Raw genomic sequence first — 24,902 nt, forward strand, 5'->3', positions numbered from 1 at the left:
TCGTCTGTTTTGGTCAGCAGTGAGAGACAGGAGGATGTGACGAGTGAGGCAGGTAATGAAACCGAGCAGACAGTGGTGGAGGAGCCTCAGATTTTGCAGGTATTCACAACCTGTGTGGACAAAAGCGAGGTCTGCAAGGTTGATGAACAGGCTGGCCATGGCACCATAGTACAGGAAGTTGTTCAAGCAGGGGGAGCGAGCAGAAATGTAATGCTAGTAGGGGACAGTATAGTTGAGGGGGGGGATTGACACTGTTCTCTGCAGCAAAGAGCGAGAGCCCAGAAGGCTATGTTGCCTGCCCGATGCCAGGGTTCGGAACATCTGCTCAGGGCTGGAGAAGAGCTTACAGTGGGAGGAGGAGGATCCAGTGGTCCATGTAGGTACCAATGACATAGGCAGGATAAGGAAGGAGGTTCTGCATTGTCAGTATGAGAAGCTAGGTACCAAATTAGGAAGCAGAATCTCAAAGGAAACTGGATTATTACCTGAACCACGTGCAAATTGGCACAGGGCAAATAAGATTGGAGGGATAAATGCGTGGCTCAAAGACTGGCATGAGAGAAGTGAGTTCAAGTTCATGGGGCACTCGCACCAGTACTGGGGAAAGTGGGGGCTGTATCATTGGGACAGTCTACGCCTGAACTGTGCTGGGATATGTCTCCTTGCGAATCACATAACTAGGGAAGCAGAGAAAGTTTTAAACTAAACAAGGAGGGGACGGGTGGGGGCGAGAGATCAAGCTTGGGCAGATGTGGCAAATTCAAGGTAGGACACCATAATAGTAATATGGGAAAAGAGGATCATAGAATAGCAGGAAGGGGCAGAGAGATAAAACCTAAGAATATACCAATAGTCAAGACTAGATGTTACAAAGATAACAAAGGGATAAAACTAAAGGCTCTGTATCTGAATGCACATAGCATTCATAAAGTACATGAATTGATAGCACACACTGAAGTAAATAAATGATCTGATAGCCATTACAGAGACATGACTGCAGGAAAGCACGGATTGGATCCTGAATATTGAGGGGCATATGATATTCAAGAATAGTAAGCTAGGTAAAGGTGGACGGGTAGCATTATTGGTCAAGAATGGCATTGGTACAATACTTAAGAGATGACCTTGGTTCAGGAAACCAGGATATAGAACTGCATATAACTGCACAAAGGTGAGCGGCAGGTCAGATGATTGGTCAGAATATAAAGAACAGCAGAGAACAACTAAAAGGTTAATCAGGTGGCCAGAATATAAAGAACGGCAGAGAACAACTAAAAGGTTAATCAGGAGAGAGAAATTAGGGTATGAAAGGAAGCTAGCTAGAAGTGTAAAAATGGATAGCAAGAGCTTCTACAAGTATCTAAAAAGGAAAAGAGTAAGTAAAGTGAGTGTTGGTCCTCCAGAGAGTCAGAACGGGGAGTTAATAGTAGATAATAAGGAAATGGCAGATGAAATGAACAAATATTTTACTTCTGTCTTCACTATAGAGGATGCAAAAAGCATTCCAGAAATAGCTGTAACTCAGGAGGTGGAAGGGAGAGGGGAACTTGATGAAATTACAATCACTAGGGAAGCAGTACTAAGCAAACTGATGGAGCTGCAGATAGACCTCATCCTAGCATCTTAAAAGAAGTGGCTAATGAGGTATAGATGCATTGGTGTTAATTTTCCAAAATTCGTTAGATTCTGAAAAGGTTCCATCAGACTGGAAAGTGACAAATATAACCCCTCTATTCAAGAAGGGAGGGAGGCAGAAAACAGGAAACCACAGGCCAGTTAGCTTGACGTCTGTCATAGGGAAGGTGTTAGAATCAATCATTAAGGAGGTTATAGCTGGGCACTTAGAGAAATTCAAGGTATTTGGGAAGAATCAGATGGTTTTATGAAAGGGAAATCATGTTTCACCAATTTATTGGAGTTCTTTGAGGGAGTAATATGTGCTGTGGATAAAGGGGAGCTGTACTTGGATTTCCAGAAGGTACTTGATAAGGTGCCACATCAAAGGTTACTGCGGAAAATAAAAGCTCATGGTGTAGGCGGTAACATATTAACATGGATAACAGATTGGCTGGCTGGCAGAAAACAGAGTATGCATAAATGGGTCTTTTTCTGATTGGCAAGATGTGACGAGTGGAGTCCTGCAGGCGTCTTTGCTGGGGCCTCAACTTTTTACAATTTATATCAATGGCTTAGATGAGGGGAGTGAAGGCATGGTAGCTAAATTTGAAGATGACACAAAGATAGGTAGGAAAGTATGTTGTGAAGAAGACATAAAGAGGTTGCAGACGGATATAGATAGATTGAGTGAGTGGGCAAAAATCTGGCAGATGGAGTATAATGTAGGAAAATGTGAAGTTATTCATTTTGGCAGGAAGAATAAAAAAGCAGAGTATTACTTAAATGGAGAAAAGCTGCAAAATTTTGAGGTGCAGAGGGATCTAGGTGTTCTAATACATGAGCCACAAAAAGTTAGTACACAGGTGCAACAAGTAATTAAGAAGGCTAATGGAATGTTATCCTTTATTACACGAGGAGCTGAACATAAAAATAAGGACATTATGCTTGAGTTACGCAGGGCTTTAGTGAGACCATATCTCGAATATTGTGTTGAGTTGTGGTCTCCTTATTTAAGGAAGAATGTAAATGCTTTGGAGGTGGTTCAAAGGAGGTTTACTAGATTGATACCTAGAATGAGTGGGTTGTCTTATGAGGAAAGGTTAGATAGACTGGGCTTGTTTCCACTGGAGTTTAGAAGAGTGAGGAGTGACTTGATTGAAGTATACAAGATCCTGAACGGCCTTGACAAGATGGACATGGAAAAGATGTTTCCTTGTGGGTGAGCCTAGAATTAGGGGACATGGTTTTAAAATTAGGGGTTGCCCTTTTAGGGCAGAGGTGAGGAGAATTTTTTTTCTCTTGGAAGGTTGTGTGACTTTGGAACACTCTGCCTCCAAAGACGGTGGAGGCAGGATCATTGAATATTTTTAAGGCAAGGGTAGATAGACTCTTGTTAAGAAAGGGAACCAAAGGTTATCAGAGGTAGATGGGAATGTGGAATTCGAAGCACAAATAGATCAGCCATGATCTTATTGAATAACAGTGCAGGCTCAAGGTGCTGAATGGCCTACTTCTGTTGCTATTTTGTATGTTCATAGCTACTGCACAGTAGCAGCGTGAAACAGCTAGCTTCACCTGTTGCTCAAACTTCTGAGATGTCTTACCCTTCCAGGGTAATCTGAGGTAGACTGGGTACTTATCAGGCCCATTTCAGAGTCCACTTGCCAACCAATCAGCACACTCTTCTCATGAAGTATAAACTGTTGTTCCCTTTACATTTGGTCTACAAGATGAAAAGCTTGAGCAATACTCAAGTTCTGTACTACCAAACAATTATTTATCAATTTAATTTATTAATAATAATATATTTTAAAATTCAGCCAATCAATCCTTCATTTCGCAAGCCATTAAAATAGTTAACTTATAAAAAATGAATAGGTTTTCCCACCTGAGTGAACCCAAGTTTGATACGTCTCTGTTTAAACGTCTTGGCAAACTGTTCAAGTTCCTCAAGATCACTAGGCTCCTCTATGTTTGGAGTATCTACGCGCTTTGGTGTCGACTGGCTCTGCTGAACCGACTGGATAGGAGTTGTTGCTATCGTTGTGCGTGTCGGTGTTGCTGGCTAAAAGGAATCACATCTTAAACTTTAATAAGTGAGCTTCAAAAAAATTATGATACATAAGTCAGCCACGGTTATGAAGAGATCTGCAATACAATTCCACCTATGGAGCTCCTACTGCCATAAGCAAGATATTAATCTTAAATAACTATAGATTACATGGATAAGAATCACTACAACTTAAATTTCATTCCTGAATCAGTCATCCACTTCAAATTACTTCCAAGGGAAATGGGGTGCAAAATAACCCCACCTTTCCCCATCTATATAGTTGTACGATGCAGGTCGGGTGCATGCGTGGAAAGAAAAGTTCATTTGAAACCAGCATTAATACTTCATGAATATTATACTGATGAAATGAACTACTCTTCCTGCTATTGTTAGATATACACACATTTATTTCTTTCCATGTACCCAACAAGGTTCTGTACAATCGCTGAGGTTAAATGAAAATGTCTTCACTCCGAGAAAAGGTCTGCCTCACATACTCTGGTTCTAGCATATCAGCCATTTGTACCAAGAACCTTCAATGCCTGCCTCGAAGAATAATAGCAGCTATAAATCAAGATCACTATTTTGTGTGTACCTTTACGAGCACTTTGACTAAAACCCTAAATGCCCTCGTCCGCATCTTACTACACCATGCTCTTTGCTACTCCCTTGCTGATACTCTTTCCTGCTGCTGCTGCTCCAAGTCAGAATGGACTCAGATAAAAGCAAAATATTGAGAAGCTGGAAATCTGAAATGAAAACAGAAAATGCTGGTAAAATTCAGCAGGTCTGGCAGCATCTGTGCAGAGAAAAACAGAGTTAACGTTTCGAGTCCATATGACTCTTCTTCACAGCTCTGAAGAAGTCAAATGGACTCGAAATGTTAACTCTGTTTCTCTCTCCACAGGTGCTGCCAGACCTGCTGAGTTTTACCAGCATTTTCTGTTTTTATTTCAGAATGGACTCAGTTTGCCAATGCTCTACACTATACATCTTCCTCAGTCTAAAAAATATATAAATCCAAATTGTTGTTGTGTTCCTACCGCAGCAGGCTCTCCTGAGGCAACATTAGTAACTTCCTCATTATCCTCTCCCAGTGCAGGTCCCTCTCCTACCGATCTGTTTTCTAGAGATGAACTTCTCCAACCACTTTCCCAGTACCGTTTTCACTCTTGTTCCCTCTTCTGCAGCTCTCATTTCAATTCAGAAAGCACCTATTCCCTTGTTAACACATCTCTCCCCATCTATCGCCTCATCCTGGAGTCCATCCAAGAAGATCCTGAGAATGATAGGAGCCTTACTAATGGTATCTCATTCCTTTTCACCAAAGCTGCCCCAACGGTCATTACATTCCCAATCTGAACTACCATGGGTGTAGTGTGGCTATCAACTTCATCGCAGTCCTTTCACCTAATCATCCACAACCTTTCCCATTTATCCTTCCATGTCCTCATTTGCCTGTTTCAAGTCTCTGAATCACCTCAGCCTCAAAATCTCTTCATACATCCTTTGCAACAAGTGAACTTTCAACCCTAAGCCTAAAGTTCAACTTACATCTAAATCCCCTTTGCCCCCTCTTGACAGGTTTTGCTGTCCTACAGCTCTAATAAAACACAACAAATCTGCCCCCTCACAACCATCCACTCTCATTATAAGGGCCCATTAAATCCAAGAACTCAAAATACCCTTAAAGCCATTTACAATAACTTTTTTTTTTAAACAAGATTATACAAAATCAATGACAGAGACCAAAAAATCCACACCAAGACCAATTCATCTTAACGAAGATGGATAAACTGTAGCTGAAGATTCCTCAACAGTTATACTTAAATGGGATTCTCATTCCCAACCTTGCCCAATGCTAGTTCTCCTGTTTCAGCTTTAATAAATGTGCTTTTCACTCTCTTGTAACTACAACTAGCCTTTCAGTGGAGGAAAAAACAACATTAGGTATAAATTTAAAAATGCAAGTTTTAGAAACAAAGGTGAAATTGTAATCTGCTTCTGCAATGTCATCCAACAAATGCTTTGTTTGAGATTCCGGATGATTTAAAATGTATGTAAATGTTGCATTACAGAAAGGATCTTAATATAATTATCTAGCAGTTTTGAGCATTACAAAATTGCTGCACTTTCAAGTATTACACTAACTCTAGAAAAGTGGAAGACAATTGGGGATGGGCAATAAATGCTGGCCTAGCCAGTGACGCCCACATCCCATGAATGAATTAAAAAAAGGAAAGTTTTTTGATGCTGAAATACATTAGAAAATCTGAGTGCTTAGTTTTCTTCCCACTTAAGCTGACCTGCGTGCTGAAGGTGATGTTTGGCTGAGACTGCAGGAGGTTGGCTTGGCTTTGCTGAGGTAGTTGTTGTAGAAGGTTCTGGGCTTGTACGAGACCTATCACGGTAAATACAAAATATATTAATTAAAAAGGCTCCTACTTCAACGTGTTTTTTAAAAATTTACTAAGTCTTCAATCAAAACCAACATTTTGAGAAAATAAAAGATTCCCTAAGAACAAATGGTTATCTCGCGTCACATGTAAGAGGAGTAAAAAATCATGAATACAGAAAATCTAAAATAAAATAGCAAATGCTGGAAACTCACAGCAGGTTGGTGGACATCTGAAGGAAAGAGATAAGTTAATGTTTAGGATATAGCTCTACATTATGTCACTTATTAAACTTTATATATTTGATAGTTTACTTTCTGTCCATTTTTAATGTTTGCAATATATATTTCTATTTTTGCCTCTTTGTCATGAATTCTAATATTAGGTTTAGTCAACTAGAATCAATTAAGTTATACTTTCTCTTCTTCAATTATAGATCAACACCGTTCATGGCACCATTGCATCTATAATGGCCTTGACGAGGAAGAATGCCAATTTAGCATCCATTTGTCTGAAAATCCACTGGTTGGACTAACCAAACTCTTCCACACAGGGTTCTCATGGAATGAAAATATCCTTTGCCAACCATCAATCTGAACTTAACATAAAGCTAGATTGTGGATAATGAGTGGATAGTTATTGCAGCACCAGTGTCATCAAAAGCCAAATACTTCAACATTAAATTTTTGAAGACACTTCTGCAAAACCACGACTGCAGTGGTGCCAATGTCAGTGAAATTGAAACAAAAATAAGACTATATGACAACTCAACAAAAACATTAGTTGTGAACTTGCCAAGAACTGACCATTTCAATGTGATATTTGAGTGTCAGCTTAGGAACTGACCAAGAAGCTTGATTTAAGAACAGCTAATCTGCATCGCTAGTTTGTGGTTAAAGTAACCTTAACAGGAATGATTGACAGAGGGCCTACTGTGGATACTTTCTTGGATTCAAGGCATTAGTTACTTCAGTAAGATGGTCAGACAACTTGCATTGATTGTAGTTGACTTACTCTGCCCTAAATCTACTTGTGCAATAGAATAACTGAGATGTCAACTTGTCTTATGATATTTTTCCTTTATTCTTTCATTGTATGTGGACATTGCTGGCAAGACCAGCATTTGATGCCCATCTCTAACTGCCCTTGAATTGAGTGGCTTGCGTGGCCATTTCAGAGGGTAATTAAGAGTCAACCACATTACTGTGGATCTGGAGCTATATGTAGGCCAGACTGGGTAAGGATGGGTTCCTTCTCTAAAGGAAGGAAACTCTTTCGAGTTATCAACAGTCACAGGTTGCAACCCTTTCAAGTACAATCACAGTTCTTGGTTTCCGGGAGTGGGACATGAACCCACAACCCTCTGATTCAAAGGCGAGGGTGCTATGAACTGAGCCACAGCTGACACCTCTTCTAAAGGAAGGAACTTGCTGCCCTAAAGGACATTAGTGAACCAGATGGGTTTTTACAACAATTGATGATAGTTTCAGGGTCCCTATCACAGAGGCTGGCTTTATAATTCCAGGTTTATTAATTGAGCTTAAACTCATGTCCCCAGAGCATTAGTCTGGGCTCCTGCATTACTAATCCAATGACATTATCACTATGCCACCATCTCCCCCAAGATAATAGATTCTCCTGTCATTCCCATGTGCTCTCAGTATCTCTCAAACTTTTCCATGATCCGGCAAGCAACTGGTAAAGCAAGGCATGATACAAACAACAAGCTGGTTTACTTTAAAGTAAGTTGAACATACGGAGCAGCAGTTATGATTAAACTCCCTTAATTCAATCAGTAAACTTATCTTTGCATAATAATAGAAAACAAAGAACATATCACATGCCTATACATCAGTGGGTTGTTTACATGATTTAAGCAACTGCTGCCTGTCCTCTAGAATGTTTAACCTCCTATATTCTTGGCTAGAGCTTTCCTACTAAAACCTGACCAACAGGCCTGTCTGTGTTTATCTCCCCTTGTTCATTGCCAACAGGGGTTCATAGGCTTTCCAACAAAATGGACACGAGGGGTTTTAATTGCTAACAGGCGATTAAATTGCTTGTTATTTACAACCTGTGGGAAAACATTAAAGCTAACAAATTGGTATCTGAACTACCTATGATCTTTCTTGCCCCATTTTATGCAAATACATTTTTCTTTTAAAAAACACTTAAAGACACTTCATTTTTGCCAAAATCTTTCCATGGAAAAGTGGTCAAAAAGATCTCAAAATGTGGAAGAGTCATTTGGAAAACCATTTTATTTCAGTTGTTCAATCTTCTGAATAATTTCATCAGATATTTTGTTGCATTTACCACAATTAGTCTGAACATAGAATATTCACAATAGGTTAAGTCATAAGTACCTTGGTGGACAAGGGAACACTAAAGGTTGCCAGCCTTCATCAACATCAAGATACATTAAATTTGAAATCATCTGTGTTGCAAAGGTGGGAGGAGAAAACCTAAAAATGATTGACTTCAAGAATGAATTTTTGCTTGTGATGACATTTTACATTTTCATATAAAGAATTAACTGAACAAGGGTGCTAGCTAAAAACTTAAATGACATTTTCTAGCTAATTCCATATGTTCTAAGATTTGGCCATGGGATTCCTCTCTCTCTCTTCCAAGAGCTGCAGCTCTCTTCACATATTGTGTTCCATTCCTACTAGAGTCAATATTCAAAACAGTGCTGTCGCCCAAGATTATTGTTTCAAGTCCGGGTTAAAAACAGACCTTGTTGCCCCTGTGGCGTTTGTGAGATGATGAACTGCGTCGGCTGCAGGTTGGTGGTGATTGGGTGACCGGGCTGCACCAGAACAAACTGTTGCAGATTCAAGTTCTGTTGCTGCAACTGTTGTAACTGTTGCAGATCCTGCCAAATGATAGGATAATCAGTACAATGCATGCAGAAACTTAACACATTAAATAGTTTAAAAAGTTAATTATCTAGCTAAATGACTTGCAGAATCTTGAAAAATAAATTGTTCACGGTATTTGAGTTATACTCGCAAGGTCAGCATTAATTGCCCATCCTTAACTGGCCTTGAGAAGATGGTGACAAGCTGCTTTTCTGAACTGCTGTAACCCATGTGGCATAGGTACTCCCACTGTGCTGCTAGGAAGGGAATTCCAGGATTTTGACCTAGCGACAATAAGGAAACGGTGACATATTTCCAAGTCAGGATGTTGTGGGACGTGAAGGTAAATCTGTCTTCCCATTTGCCTGCTAACCTTGTCCTTCTAGGCAGTAGAATCATGGGTTTGGGAGTGCTGTTAAAACAGCCTTGGTGCATTGCAGCAGTGTATTTTGTAGATGGTCCACAGTATGCCAGTGGTGGAGGAAGTGACTGCTTTAAGGAGGTGGATGGCTTCCCAATCAAGCAGGCTGCTTTTTCGTCGATAATGTTGGGTGCCTCGAGTGTTGTTGGAGCAGCTCTCAGCCAGGCATTACATTACATTCCTGATTTGTGCCTTGTAGATGGCTGAAAGGCTTTGGAAAGTCAGGAGATAGGTGAGTCACTCGCTACAGAAAACCCTACCTCTTATCTGCTTTTGCAGCCACAATATTTGTGTGATTGATCCAGTTAAATTTCTGGTCAATGGTTAGACTCAGTCATTTTGAGATGGTCAATACCTACCACTTTTGTGGCATAAAAGTTACTTGCCACTTATCAGCACACCCTGGATGTTGTCCAGATCCTGCTGCATGAAGGCGCAGACTGCTTTATTGTCTGGGGAGTTCTGGATGGAACTGAACGCTGCAAACGTCCCTACTTCTGACTTTATGATGGAGGGAAGTTAATTGATGAAGGACCTGAAGATGGTTGGGCCTGCAGCGATGTCCTAAAGCTGAGAGGATTGGCAATCAACAGCCACAGCCATCTTCCTTTGTGCTAGGCATGACTTCAGCCAGTGGAAAGATTTCCCTCTGATTTCCATTTATTTCAATTTTCCTCTGGCTCCTTGATGTCAAGAGCATTAAATTAACTAAAACAGGTTCTTCAAAAAAAGAAAGAGAAATTTTTTTGGTTTATGATTACAAAACAAGAAATATTGTTCTGGACAGTCAACATGGACAAAGGGACCAAATAAGTATCTCCAGATTATAGAATGTTAATTTTTTTTTTTACATTCCAGTATCTGTTTAGTTTTCTAAATGATGACTTGTAGCCCTGGACTGAGAGCAGGCTGCTTCTGAAACAAGATATCTACATTCTAGCCAGAAAGTACAGCAATTCCAAATCCTTGCCAAAATACCAAGTCATGACCCCGGCAATATGCAAGTTGCTAATCCTCATTCTTGGTAACTGCTTATATAGATGACATCTAATTTGATTCATCTCACATTTATCGCAAGGTTTTTTTTTAGTGGAACATCTTTAATTCATTCTAAACAATAGCCATGTGCCTTTGAAGTAGGCAGCATGCCACTATCTTCTCACGGGCCATTAGGGATGGGCAATAAATGCTGGCCTAGCCAGCGACATCCACATCCCATGAACGAATATAAAAAATTATAATCCATGGTAACAAAAGTTGTTTCATCCCCTTCTCACCGTGCTATAGAGAGGTTAACAAAATACAGAAGTTTCACATTAAACTTAAAACCCAATTATGGACACTTGGTCTAAACATAAAGTAGTATTACAGGGAACTGTTTTAGTTTGGGATATTTATTGTTTTGAGTCATAGTATTTCACTTAATTTAGCATCTGTCAACCAGCCAATCTGTTCTGTTTCCTTTTTTCTTAAGTCCGTTATTCTGAATAAACTTCAATCATAAATTTTAGTCTGAGATTTCTGGCCCACAGTGCTCTTTACCCACCATATAAAGAGATCAGCAATATATGGTGGTTCATCATACTGTCTGCGTGACAACAACAAACAGGTACGTTCTTTACTGTCCTGCCCTCTTGTAGCTATTCCTACCAGGAGATCTGCTGTCCTGGTATGTCACACTCAGCTGTTTTGTGCCATCCTCATACGTCCACTGTAGTTCATCTGCAACGGCTCTGTGACATCCGTCATTGAACTACACCTAGGTCTACCCCTCTTTCTGCTGCCCCCCACTTTGCCTTTTAGGAGTGATCTGTCCTAGATATTTACTAAACCTATTAAATGAAAGGGGTTTGATAGGGTAGATACACAACAAAATGTACAATTATATTAAGAGAAAGGTGGTGGTTTGGGGCAATGTGGACCCCCTGAAAATTGATAATGATGAAAATAAGAACATGTTGAATAATTACATTGTGTCAGTATTTACAGTAGAGGAAGAGAGGTCAGTGCACCAGACATCCCAAAGAAATGTTCAATCAGGAACAGAAACTCATCTAACGTATGCAAAATAACAGTTGAAGAAAATAATGGCACTAAAGAGTGCCAAATTCCCAGATGATTTCCACCCAGAGTTTTGAAGGAGGCAGGTGAGAACATTGTAGGTGCCCTAGCTATAATTTTCCAAAGTTCTTTCAATTTGGAAACTGTTCCTTCATATTGGAAATTGCTCACCTCCTGCCCAATTGGACTACTTGAATTTAAAAATGGCATTGCAAGAGCAATGTGCTGGGTCGGGACCCAGAATTCATCCAGGTGTTGGGTTCCCGGTCCTACTTTAAAAATCAGGCCTCAAGCATATCCATGCTTACTTGTATTTGGATTGGTTGTGTGATGGGTATTTGTGCCATAGGCGTTGCTGCTGTGGCAGAGATGGTAGTTCCTGTGGTATTGTGCTGCTGATTTGCTGAGTGTTGAACTGCAGCAGCCAGCAGCTGGGCCTGTGCTTGCTGGAGTAACAACTGTTGCTGCGCTGTTGTCAACGTGAGCTGCAGAAACAAAAGCAAAACAGACAACATTCACAATTTAAGTCAGTTAAAGGCAGTGCATTTTTTCCTAGTTGTTATTTTCTTATTCTTCATTTAATTCATAGAAGTGTAATACAAATCCTCTGATTACTGTTTAACATGCTATACTGCGCAATATTGTAGAAATTTTGACTGCAATGGTTATAAAATAAAAGGACTAAGTGCCATTTTCCTATTCACCCATGAAACTTAAAACAATGACCCGGATTTCCTTGAGGGGATTTGACAGCAAACTCTCAGTGTTAGCCATCATTACCTCTCTGAAACTGACCAGAGCTTCGGGATTTAGCACATGTGCAGATTAATCCCGAAGTTGCAGTCTGTCACTCACTGCTTCGCAATAGGATGCGGTTTGGATACCCCACTAGAGCCAGCAATCAGTTATATCGGTTGATGTGGCAAAATTTCTCTTTTTCTTACATCACTGTTAGAAACCTCATAAACAAACAGTTGCACCTTGTTCTATCAGGTGTGACTGGGTTTTTAAAATGGGTGATCTGAGGGATAATGACTGCAGGACGACAGATCTGGCCCGAAAAGAAATATACTTCGAGTGTTGTTAAATGTCTCATTATGATTGAGAATTTTTAAAAAATATGTATTTTAAAAAGTTTAATTTAATTATGTCATAATATTCTACTTCTACATTCACCCCATGTGCATATCCTGACCCTTATTTTGGTCTAGTAAATTGTTAAAAAAATTAATTTGATTTTAGTGCTTCTCATTTCCTGGTTGGTGGGCAGTGAGAATTCTTTAATGTAACTGGTTGCCTAGACAGCTTGGTGACATTGCGCTGAGGAACCCCATTAAACTTGCTACAATCAATTGCACATCGAGAGAGTTAAAGTTCTCATCCCAGAGATCATTAGATTGCTCAGCAAGGCTTTCTTAGAGGTCAGCAGCAAACACCGTTGCTTCATCCCTGACTGAAAAATACAAGCCTATTTCTTATTTTCGATGACAAATCCTAAATTATACAGATTTTCTTCAAAAACAAGCATTAACATTTCAAAAAAGAGAAAAACTGCTGATACTGAATAGCAACAAGTCAAAAATATTATTCAGGCTAAAACAACTTCTGTTCAGTTTGACAATTTAGCTTTATGGAAGAATTCTAACACTATCCTTTAAGTCGTTATCTTTTCAATTACATTGGTAACGTTTGTTAATGTCAATTACATTGTTACGGTTAAGAGAAACATGCGATGGGTATTAATTACCTTTGAACACATAAATAGGGGATAGCTGGCACACTGAGGTGTGTGGGAGGACAGCCGTGAGACTGAATAAATCAATAAACTCTTTCAAAAGAGAAATGCTCTGTATCTTCGTTTTGGTTTCACAAACTGGCTTGAATCCTGTTAACACTTTACACAATACAACAGGACATAGGTAGGCTGGTGGAATAGGCAGATACATGGCAGATGAAATTTCATACAGAGAAGTATGAAGTGGTACATTTAGGTAGGAAGAACAACGACAAAGCAACATAAAATAAAGGTCATATTTCTAAGGAGGATGCAGGAACTGAGAGACCTGGAGAATATTTGCACTAATTTAAGGTGGCAGGCAGGTTGAGAAACTGGTTAAAGAGGCATATGGGATCAGAAGATAAGGAGCAGGAGTAGACCATATGGCCCATTGAGCTGCTCTGCCATTCAATGTCCACTTTCCCATTGCTCCCCATTTCCCTTGATTCACTGAGAGATGAAAAGCTCCTGAGCCTTTCTAATTGATTGCTGTACTTGGATGTACTTGTACAAGGAACTCAAAGTTAGCATGCAAGTTCCTCTGAACATCAACATTTACAAGTTTCACACCTTTAAAAATATTCTGCTTTTCTATTCTTATGACCAAAGTGAATAACCTCACATTTCCCCACATTATACTCCACCTGCTACCTTGTTGGCTACTCACCTAACCTGTCTTTGCAGGATCTTTGTGTCCTCCTCACAGCTTACAAAACTAGATGGGAATGTATCATCAGCAAATTTGGGTGCATTACTCTCAATCTTCTCAGAAGTCAATAATAGAGCATAAATAGCTGAGATCTCAGCAGCAATCCTGCTGCACTCTGCTAGTTACAGCCTATCAACTTGAAAATGCCTAGTTTATCATGACTCTCTGCTTCCTGCCCAATTACCAATCCTTCATCCATGCTAATATATTATCCCCAACTTCACATGCCCTTATCTTTTGTATTAACCTTTGTTGTGGCACCTATCAACGTCTTTTGGAAATCTAAGTAAACTCAGTATCTATTGGCTCCTCTTTACCTACCCCACTAGTAACATCCTCAAAAACGCTCATAAATTTGTCTCAGTTTTTCCCTTCCTTCAAACCATGTTGACTCTGTTTATAATTTTCCAATGGACTGTTAAGACTTCCTTAATTATAGTTTCCAGCATTTCTGACAATAGATGTCAGGCTAACTGGCCTATCGTTCAATGTCTCAGTATAGGACCAACCTCTCATCGCAGTAATCAATCTAGCTAGCCTCCACTGCACTCTCTCTAAAGCAAGTTTATCCTTCCTTAGGTATGGAAAGCAAAACTGCACATAGTACTCTAGGTGCGGTCTCAACAAAGCTATGTATAATTGTAGCAAGACACCCTTACTTCTATACACAAAGCACCTTGCAAAAATGGCCAACAAACCGCTTCCTAACTGCTTGCTGTACTTGCTTAACATTTTCTATTTCTTGTATGAGGACACCAAATCCCTTGGAGCATCAACATTCAATAGCTTTTCACCATTTAAAAAAATATTCTGTTTATCGATTCCTCCTGCCAAAGTGAATAGCCTTGCATTTCCCGTATTATATTCTATTAGCACCTTCATTCTTGAGTATTGCTGAAAAAACACACGTGTTGAAGCTTTTTGTCTTGTGCTCATCAGGCTATTCACAAGAATACCAAATGTAAAGGGAACAACAATTTATACTTCATGAGAAGAGTGCTGATTGGCAAGTGGACTCCGATTGGTAGAGGCGTTGCCATGGAGAATGGACCAGTCTATATTCCTATATATATATATATATATATATTCCTTTGCAGACTGCTTACTTTTTCCATATAGTTTTGTAGTGTCAGGAAACATGGGTACATTATACTTAGTCCGTTCATCTAGGTCATTAAAATAGATTGTAACTAGCTAAGGCCCCAGCACTGGTCCTTGCAGAACCCCACAAGTACCAGATGGCAAACTGAAAAAGAGTTGTTTATTCCTACTCTGTTTCTGTCCTTTAAGCAGTAAGCATGTTAATATATTACCCCAACCCATGAACCCTTATCTTGTACAACAACCTTCCATGTGGCACCTTATTAAATGTCTTTTGAAAATCTAAATATACCACATCCACTGCTTCCCTTTCATCTATCTACCCTGCTAGTTCCATTTTCAAAAAGTGCGTATGGATTTGCCAAATACGATTTCCATTTCATCAAACCATATTGACTCCGCCTAATCATATTACAGTGCCCTGTTACCATTTGAGCAATAATTGATTCCTGTATTTTCCCAATGACTGATATCAGGCTAACTGGCCTATGGTTCCCAGTTTGCTTTCTCTCCCCTTTCTTGAATAATAGAATTACATTTACTGCCTTCCAACCTGCTGGGACTGCTCTAGGAGGTAATTTTAGAAGATCACAACCACCGCACCCATTATCTCTGCACCCACCTCTTTAGAATCCTCGGAAATAAGTCGTCAGGTCCAGGGGGTTTGTTGGCTTTCAGTCTCATCACTTTCACCATTACTTTGTATTAATATTAATTACTTTAAGTTCCTCATTCTCATTAGATCTTGGTTTCCCACTATTCTGGCATGTTTTTTGTATTTTCCACTGTGAAGATAGACACAAAATATTTGTGTACCATCTCTGCCATTTCCTTATTTCCCTTATAATTTGGCCTGTCTCCACCTCTAAGGGACCCAAGTTACTCTTTCATTTTATATATTTGTAGAAGCTCTTACAATATACTTTCGTATTTCTGACTAGTTTATTCTCATTCTGTTTTCTCCCTCTTCATTAACTTTTTAATCATCATGTGCAGATATCTAAAACACTCAAACCTCAAGCTTAGTACTTTTGTTAGCAACATTGTAAGTTTCTTCTTTAATCCAATACAACCCTTAATCTCGTTTGCTAGCCAGGGATGGATCTCTTTCCTTGTGGAGTTTATATTTTTCAACAGAAAGCAGATTTGTTGAAAATGTGAAATATTTCTTTACATCTTGGTCATTGCTCATTTACTGTCATATCTCTTAACCTAATTTCCCAATCTGCCTTAGCCAACTCACCCCTCAAACCTATGTAATTAGCTTTATTTAAGTTCAATACTCTAACTTTGGACTTATGTAAATCACTCTCAAATCCAAGTGAGTCTTTCCAATCCACACGTTCCTCGAGGATCCCTTACTATGAGATGACTAATCCTATTTTACTACACAAAACAACATACAAGATAGCCTTTTCCCTGGTTGGTTCCACAACACGTGGCTCTAGGAAGTTGTCTCCAATGCATGCCATGAACGCATCCTCCAATCAACCTTCAACAATTTGATTTGTCCAGTCCATATGAAGATTAAAATCCCTCACAATTATTATATTGCCTTTGGTAAAAGATCTTATTATTCCTTGATTAGTGCTCTGCCCAACAGTATTGCTACTGTTAGGGTACCTAGAAGCTACTCCCATCAGCATTTTCTGACCCTTGTGTTATGGTACAACGGTTGGTAAAGGCTGTTATTTAAAATCCCAGAGGGAAACTTTAAACAACTGTCAGAACCTATGTTTTCAAGTGGTATGTTTGAAATGCAGCTGTAAATTCAGGAATAAGACCACTAGTTCTCGAGAGGTTTTTATATCCAACTACATGAGACATTTATTAATTTACACAAGTTAAACATATACACATGGTTACAAATTACTACTATCATAACTTTTTAACAAATTCCCAAACTAATCTCCACTAAGGCAACAACAGCCCACGGACTTTAAGCAGACACCAGGCAAAGCATTTTCACCTTACAAATTCAAAATGAGGTTCCTTTCACTTTTGTTCCTTTGCAGACAGTTGTAGGCTTACAGTTGCTTTGATGTTACATGCCTCTGCTCTGCACACACAAAACTGCTTTCTGTTATACCCAGCACTTCTCTTTGAATGCAAATTCTCATGGTATCATCAGGCCCTTTGAACTCCATCTCTTCTAACAATCAAACCCCTTTCATAGCACCAATTTTATTAGTAATATAAACATATTGCTTGATCTCTCCAAGCTAGGTGCAAGGCTTCACTCCCAGTCTTTGAATGCTCTATTCAACAAAATGCAAATGTCCTCTACCTCTGTGTTTACATCTCAAAACTACTGTACATCGAGGTACCCAGACTAGTGGGTTTTAGTCCAATCAACCCACATACAGACACACCCGCAGGCTAAGCCTCTATTTAAAAAAAAAATTCCAATAACATTATGACATCACATGACTTCCCCCTTATTTCGAAAAATGAACCGTCATAATTCTAAAATGCTGCTTCATTTTGTAATAACCCATCTCATACTATTTCCTATACTTATTACTCTATCACATTACCAGATGCATGCATTAACATATTATATATATATATATATATATATATATATACACACACACACACACACACACACACACACAAGTCCTTGGTATCAACAGAAATTACTCGAGTTCAGTGTCCAAGGTTTATTAAAAATGTCCAATTTTCCTTTAAGCTTCAAACTCTTGATAACGCATCTGAGAACAGATTCTCTCTTCCAGCAATATGTTTAATCCATAGATCAAATGGTTGTAATAATAGACTCCATCTGCAAAGCATTGCACTTAATGTCTCGAAATTTGTCCAAAAACTTCAAAGGATTATGGTCTATATAAACAATTGTTTCTGATGAATTGTTTGCGACATAACTTTCAAACTGCTGCAACGCTAACACCAAACCCAAAGTCTCTTTTTCAATCGTTGAATATCTTCTCTGTTGTACATTCAGCTTCCGTGAAAAATACTCTATCAGTTTTTCAATTCCAGTGTTCTCTTCTTGTAACAGTATAGCCCCAATGCCTACATCGCTTGCATCAACGGCCAACTTGAATTGTTTGACATAATTGAGTACTGCCAAAACTGGTGTCGTAGTTAATGTAGTTTTCAAATTATTGCATGACTTCTGACGCTCCAGTGCCCATTGAAACTTCTTGTTCTTTTTTAATAGTTCAGTCAGTGGATGAGCCACTTGGCTAAAATTTGGTACAAATTTCCGGTAAAACCCACTCATGCCCAGAAATCTCAAAACTTCTTGTTTTCTTCTCAGCACTGGGAAATCCACGATAGCCTTGACTTTCGCATCTCTCGGAGCCACCTTACCAGTCCAATGGTATGGCCTAGATATGCAACTTGCGCTTTTACGAATTCACTTTTAGCCAAGTTCATCACCAAATTAACTTCTTGTAGTTGAGTAAATAATTTTTCCAGATGCTGTAAATGCTCCTCCCACATCTGACTGAAAATGATTAGATCATCAATATAAACAGCACAATTGGTTAGACCCACAATTACTTTGTTTCTCATTCTTTGAAATGTCGCAGATGCATTCTTCATACCAAATCACATGACTTTAAACTGATATAGTCCACTTGGCATTACAAAAGCTGATATCTGCTTTGCTCTCTCCAACAACGGTACCTGCCAATATCTTTTTAGCAAGTCAATCTTTGTGGCAAATTTCGATTGTCCCACTTTCTCAATGCACTCTTCCAACCGTGGAGGTATAGGATATGAATCCACTTTTGTCACCGCATTCACTTTTCAATAGCCCACACACAATGTGTGTGTTCTATCTGGTTTCGGTACCAGTACAATAGGCGAACTCCAGTTACTGCAACTAGACTCAATGACATCATTTTGAAGCATGAAATCAATTTCTGTATGTACTTGTGATAATTTTGCCGGATTTAATCTATAAGGAGGTTGCCTTATTGAAGATAAAATTTCTATACATACATCATGTATAGCTAAATGTGTCTTTCCCAACTTAATTCCACAAATAGCTTTGTGCAACTGCAATAGCGTTCCCAAATCACCTTGACACTTGTTTGGAAGGTAACTCAATATTTCATTTAAATTTCAAGCACCCCCTCATTATCCAATTTGATTAGAGGAAAATCAATTTCAGGGTCTTGCACTTCTATCTCTTTCTCATCATCCACCATCACTAATACCTCTTTTTGTTCCTCTTTCCTGTCAAAGCACCTTCTAAGCATATTTACATGACACACCATGTGCTTCTTTCTTCTATCTGGAGTATTTATTAAATAATTTACATCACGCAATTTATTTTCAATCCTGTAAGGCCCACTGAATCTTGCATCTAATGAATCACCAAGTACTGGTAACAAGACTAGAGCTTTCTCTCCAGAAACAAAACTAAGAGTTTTAGCTTTCTTATCTGCCTTCACTTTCATCACTTTCTGTGATGTCTTTAAATGTTCCCTAGCCAACACACATGCTCTGTTCAATCTTTCCCTGAAATTTGATATGTAATCCAGGAGAATACCTTCTGAATTCTGACCCACCAATTTCTCATGAATCAATTTCCCCTTACCTAATGACCATAAACTATTCAAAAGGGCTAAAACCAGTTGATGCATTAGCAGCGTCTCTAATAGTAAATAACAAAAATGGAATTCCTGAATCCCAATCCTGTGGATAATCCTGACAGTATGATCTCATCTTGGTTTTTAAAGTTTGATGCCAAACTTTCCAAAGCTCCTTATGACTCTGGATGATAAGCTGTTGACTTAAACTCTTTTATCCCCAAACTGTTCATTACTTCCTTAAACAGCTGTGGCATTAAATTTGACCCCTGATCTGATTGTATTTCCTTAGGTAAACCATATCTCGTAAAAAATTGAATTAACTCCTCCACAATCTTCTTAGTTGTAATATTCCTTAAAGGTATCGCTTCAGGAAACCTGGTAGACACATCCATTATTATCAGCAAATACTGATTTCCACTTTTAGTCTTAGGGATGGGTCCAACACAATCAATCATGACCGTGGTAAAAGGTTTTCCAAATGCTGGTATTGTGATTAAAGGTGCCAGCTTAACCACTGCTTGTGATTTTCCTGTTATTTGACATGTATGACAAATGTTTGACTACATTCCTATGCAATCCTAACCAGAAAAAAACCCTCTATCTTTTCTAGTGTTTTCCTAATTTCTAAATGCCCCCCATTGGAATTTTGTGAGCAATCCTCAGAATCTCATTTCTATGCCCTAATGGGATAACAATTTTATGCACCTCCCTCCAGCTTTCATTTGCTGAGACAAGATCTGACCTCCACTTTCTCATTAAAATATCTCCCCAAAGATAACAACATACTGGAATACATTTTGCTTCTGTTTCTGAATAAGCTTTCTGATATAACTTCTTCAATTGCAAATCATTTTTCTGTAACTCCACTAGCCTCCTTGAGCTAAACACTTCAGCTGAATTATCCTGCATTCTTTCCTCTTGAACAATGTTATTAAACACAGTGCCAGCTAATTAGATTTCAACACCTTCTTCTTGCCTTTGAATTGCCTGCCTTTCTCGTTTTTCTTGTTCTTCCTTATGAGCCTTTGATCTCCTTACAACACAATCAGGAAACAGTCCAGGGTGTTCCTTCTGCAATACCTCTGTTGAAAACACTTCTATAGGCTGCTCAAATACCACAGACGTCACTCATGTTTGCGATCTAGCTATATCATTACCCAGAATAAATTGAGCCTCTGCAATGGGCAATTTTCCCACCACTCCAGCTATAACTTCACTTGCCTTCCATTTGCTCTTTAAATTTACCTTCCACAATGGGATAGATTAAGCATCTCCATGAATCCCACCTGTTCCTGCAATGCTCCCTTTGAACAACAAATATCACTATCCCACAACATTAAAGATTGACTAGCCCCTGTGTCTCTTAAAATTTTAATACCTTTACCTACTCCACCCTGTACACATGGAAAGACTATCCCTTCACACACAAAGTCTTTAAACATTTCTGCAACCTGTTCCTCAGAATTCTCATGAGTAAACTGTGAACACATTCCCACTTCTTCACCTATCACTGATTCTCCCTGTTTCACCTGTACACAAACCACTGGTTTCTCCTGTGACTGAACCTCAGAACCCACAGTACTTTTACCTCCAGAGCATTTCTATACCCCAATAATTCCTATAGATTTTTCCTGCAATTTCCAACACACTAACTTCGTGTGGCCCACTTTATTACAATGAAAACACTTCAATTTTCGAATGTCACTTCTACCTTCAGCACCTTCCTTTTTATTCTGAGAAAGAACTTCCTGGGGACTTCCAGCTACTCCTTCTCTTCCCTGACTACTTACCTTCCTTTCACTTTCCCACTTTCTATCCTTTTCTAATTTGAAAGGGTGACGAAAAAAAGGTTTAGCTCTATGAACTAACTCATCATCATCAGCTATCTCTGCTGCTCGTCTTACAGAATCAAACCTCTGTTTCTCCACATTAGTTCTCACTGCCGAAGGGATTGAATCTTTAAATTCTTCTAAAAGAATTACTTCCCTAAGAGCTGCATACGTTGTCTCTATTTTTAATGCCCGTAACTACCGGTCAAAATTACTTTGTTTTACCCTTTCAAAGTCAATGTAAAATTTTGCCCAGACTGTTTTCTCATATTCCTAAATTTTTGCCTGTATGCATCAGGAACCAACTCCTATGCACTCAAAATAGCTTTTTTCACCACATCATAATTCACCGACATTTCTTGATAGCAAAGCATATACCTCATGCACCCTACCCACCAACTTAGACTGTAATAATAACACCCAATTTTCCTGTGGCCATTTCATCTGTTTAGCTAGCTTCTCAAATGAAGTAAAGAATGCTTCAATATCTTTTTCCACAAACTTTGGAAGAGCTTGTAAAAATTTAAACATCTCCCCACTAGGTTCTACTCTGGAGATAAGTCCTTCCTCACCTCCTGGCATATTTTTTTAACTGCCAACATTTTCAGTTGGAATTCTCTCTCTTTTTCTCTTTCTCTATCTTCACAAAGTCTAATTCCCTTTCCTATTTTCGTTCTCTCTCCTGCCTTTCTACCTGTTCCCTTTTAAAAGCCATTTCTCTGTCCTTTGCTTCGAATTCAAGCTTTTTCAGTTCCTTTGCTCGTTCAAATTCAAGCGTCTTCATTTGTAGATGAAGTCTCACTACCTCCAGCTGTGATTCACTAGTGTCAGGTTTCACTTCCAACTGTAGATGCTGTGCTATACTTTTAATTATATCTGATTTCCAAGTACCCTCAGGCAACCCCAATTTTAACTTATCTGCCAACTCTGTTAACTTACTTTTGGTTATTTTTTCCAACCCAATCAGAGTTATATCTTCTACTCCCAGACAAGTCTTAGCAATTAATTAGCAATTGTAGTCTCACCACTTCTAAAATACCTCACCAACTCCTGAATTCAAAGTGCTTCTCATACTCGTAACCTTAAGATTCATCAATTCTAAACCAATCAAGGAATTAGAAATATTTTTATCTTGCAAGAGCCCCCAATTGTTATGACATAGCAGTTGGTAAAGGCTGTTATTTAAAATCCCAGAGGGAAACTTTAAACAACTGTCAGAACCTATATTTTCAAGTGGTATGTTTGAAATGCAGCTGTAAATTCAGGAATAAGACCACTAGTTCTCAAGAGGTTTTTTATATCGAACTACATGAGACATTTATTAATTTACACACGTTAAACATATACACATGGTTATAAATTACTACTATCATAACTTTTTAACAAATTCCCAAACTAATCTCCACTAAGGCAACAACAACCCATAGACTTTAAGCAGACACCAGGCAAAGCATTTTCACCTTACAAATTCAAAATGAGGTTCCTTTCACTTTTGTTCCTTTGCAGACAGTTATAGGCTTACAGCTGCTTTGATGTTACATGCCTCTGCTCTGCACACACAAAACCGCTTGCTGTTATACCCAGCACTTCTCTTTGAATGTAAATTCTCAATGTATCATCAGGCCCTTTGAACTCCCATCTCTTCTAACAGTAAAACCCCTTTCATTGTACCAAATTTATACATATTAATAGCTTCATGGCACTTTGTTACTTCTCTTCTCCGCCAATACTGATTCTAGGCCCTGCACTTCCTCATGATTGCGCTTACTGCATCCTTGATTATCAGGGCTACTCTCCTCTTCCATTTTGTTGGTCTTTTAAAAGCTTCAAGTATCCTTGTCACCATGTAACCACATCTTTGTAATGGCTATGAGATTAAATAAACCAATTTCTTTCTATTTGTTTCATTAATTTGTCTATCTTATTATGAATGCTTTCTGCATTCAAGTATATTTTAAACTTTCACCATTTTTCACTGACTAGACCTTATTCACTGATGCATTACTACCGTTAAGCTTTTTGGCCCTTCCTGTCACACTCTGCTTATCTTACCCAAAATGCTTGTCTATGGCCTTGACCTTCCTCTTTAGATTTATAAATTTCCCTTCACTTGAACTCTCCTTTCCACCTTTTTAGTTTAAACACCAGTTTGGAACATAGCTACAGTAGTCGTCCCTCTAGCCTTTTTCGCCATTCAATGAGATCATGGCTGAGGTACGACCTAACTCCATACTCCTGCTGTTATCTCATATCCCCTAACAAAAAGCTATCAAGCTTAGATTTAAAATGAACAATTGATTTAGCACCAATTATCATTTGCAAAGAGAGTTTCTACCAGCCCTTGATGAAAGCAAAATACTGCAGGTGCTGAAAATCTGAAATAAAAAGCTTTGAAGAGTCATACGATCTCAAAACATTAACTGTTTCTTTCTCCACAGATGCTGTACTGCTGATTTTTTCCAGCATTTTCTGTTTTTAATCCACCATCCCTTGCTTGAAGGCATATTTCCTAAATTCACTCCTGAAAGGTCTGGCTCTAATTTTTTTTAATTCTAATCCCCTATTCTAGACTCCCCAACCAGCTGAAATAGTTTCTCTCTAATCAACCCTATCTGTACCCCTTAACATCATGAAAACTTCAATCAAATCACCTCTTAACCTTCTAAATTCCAGGGAATAGAATACAGTTTATGACATCTCCCCTTGCAATTTAATCATTGGAGTTTAGGTATCATTCTGGTAAATCTAGGTTGCACTCCCAAGATCAATATATCCTTCCTAAATTAGGATGCCCATAACTGTACATAGTGCCCCAGGTGATGTCTAACCAGGGATTTAATAGCTAAGCATGACTTCTACTCCCTTGTACTCTAATCCTCCAGATATAAAAGCCGGCATTACATTAGCCTTACTGAAGATTTGATTATTAGTTCACAATGTTGTTCAACCTTTTCAACACCTCTTCAATCAGGGACAGTCATCTATCCTGAAGCTACCCGTCCCCAGCCCGCCCACTCACCCAACTTATACCCAGTCCTGTTTCTTTGGAACAGAGGCCTCCCTGTTCCCAGCATCACAAGCTTTAGTCAACCAGCTTCTAACCTTACAACCCCTAAATCTTATTCTCCTTCTATTTTCAGCCCCATAACAATTTTATCATACTCATCTGTACCGAGCAAACTGGGAAACCTTATTTTAAATTTTTAAAGTGCTCAGAATATATTTTCCAACTTACTTTTGGCAATTACACAAGTTGTAGTGATGTTTTCGAAACCAAAGTGAGAAAGACAATTATAAGATTTTCATAAAAATCCTAATAATTAGTAGTATTATGTTGATCTGAAGTAACGTTTATGGATTTTATCTTGACCACTTTTTAAACATTTCAGCTTGAATTTCTGCTAGTGAGGCAATTTACAGTTAAGGCTGGAAACAGGATGCCAGCGGTTTACAAGGAACCGGTGCTAATGGATTTTATTACTTTAAAGGTACTGAAAATTCTCAGT

General features: G+C 38.8%; 1 protein-coding gene across 6 annotated transcripts in view; it reads right to left on the reverse strand.

Moving 5' to 3' along the window:
• The window catches only part of LOC144691669 (POU domain, class 2, transcription factor 1-like), a 253,229-nt gene that overhangs the window by 108,905 nt on the left and 119,422 nt on the right, over nt 1-24,902 (reverse strand). For all 6 annotated transcript variants that reach the window (XM_078559989.1, XM_078559987.1, XM_078559986.1 and 3 more), the window contains 4 exons: nt 11,721-11,897; nt 8,806-8,944; nt 5,977-6,071; nt 3,506-3,682 (listed from right to left, as the gene is read on the reverse strand). In XM_078559989.1, the coding sequence (XP_078416115.1) occupies nt 3,506-3,682; nt 5,977-6,071; nt 8,806-8,944; nt 11,721-11,897 (588 nt within the window). The remainder of the gene's footprint in view (nt 1-3,505; nt 3,683-5,976; nt 6,072-8,805; nt 8,945-11,720; nt 11,898-24,902) is intronic.

The sequence above is a fragment of the Cetorhinus maximus genome, chromosome 16 (assembly GCF_964194155.1).
Source record: "Cetorhinus maximus chromosome 16, sCetMax3.hap1.1, whole genome shotgun sequence".
In the NCBI taxonomy this organism is placed as follows: domain Eukaryota; kingdom Metazoa; phylum Chordata; class Chondrichthyes; order Lamniformes; family Cetorhinidae; genus Cetorhinus; species Cetorhinus maximus.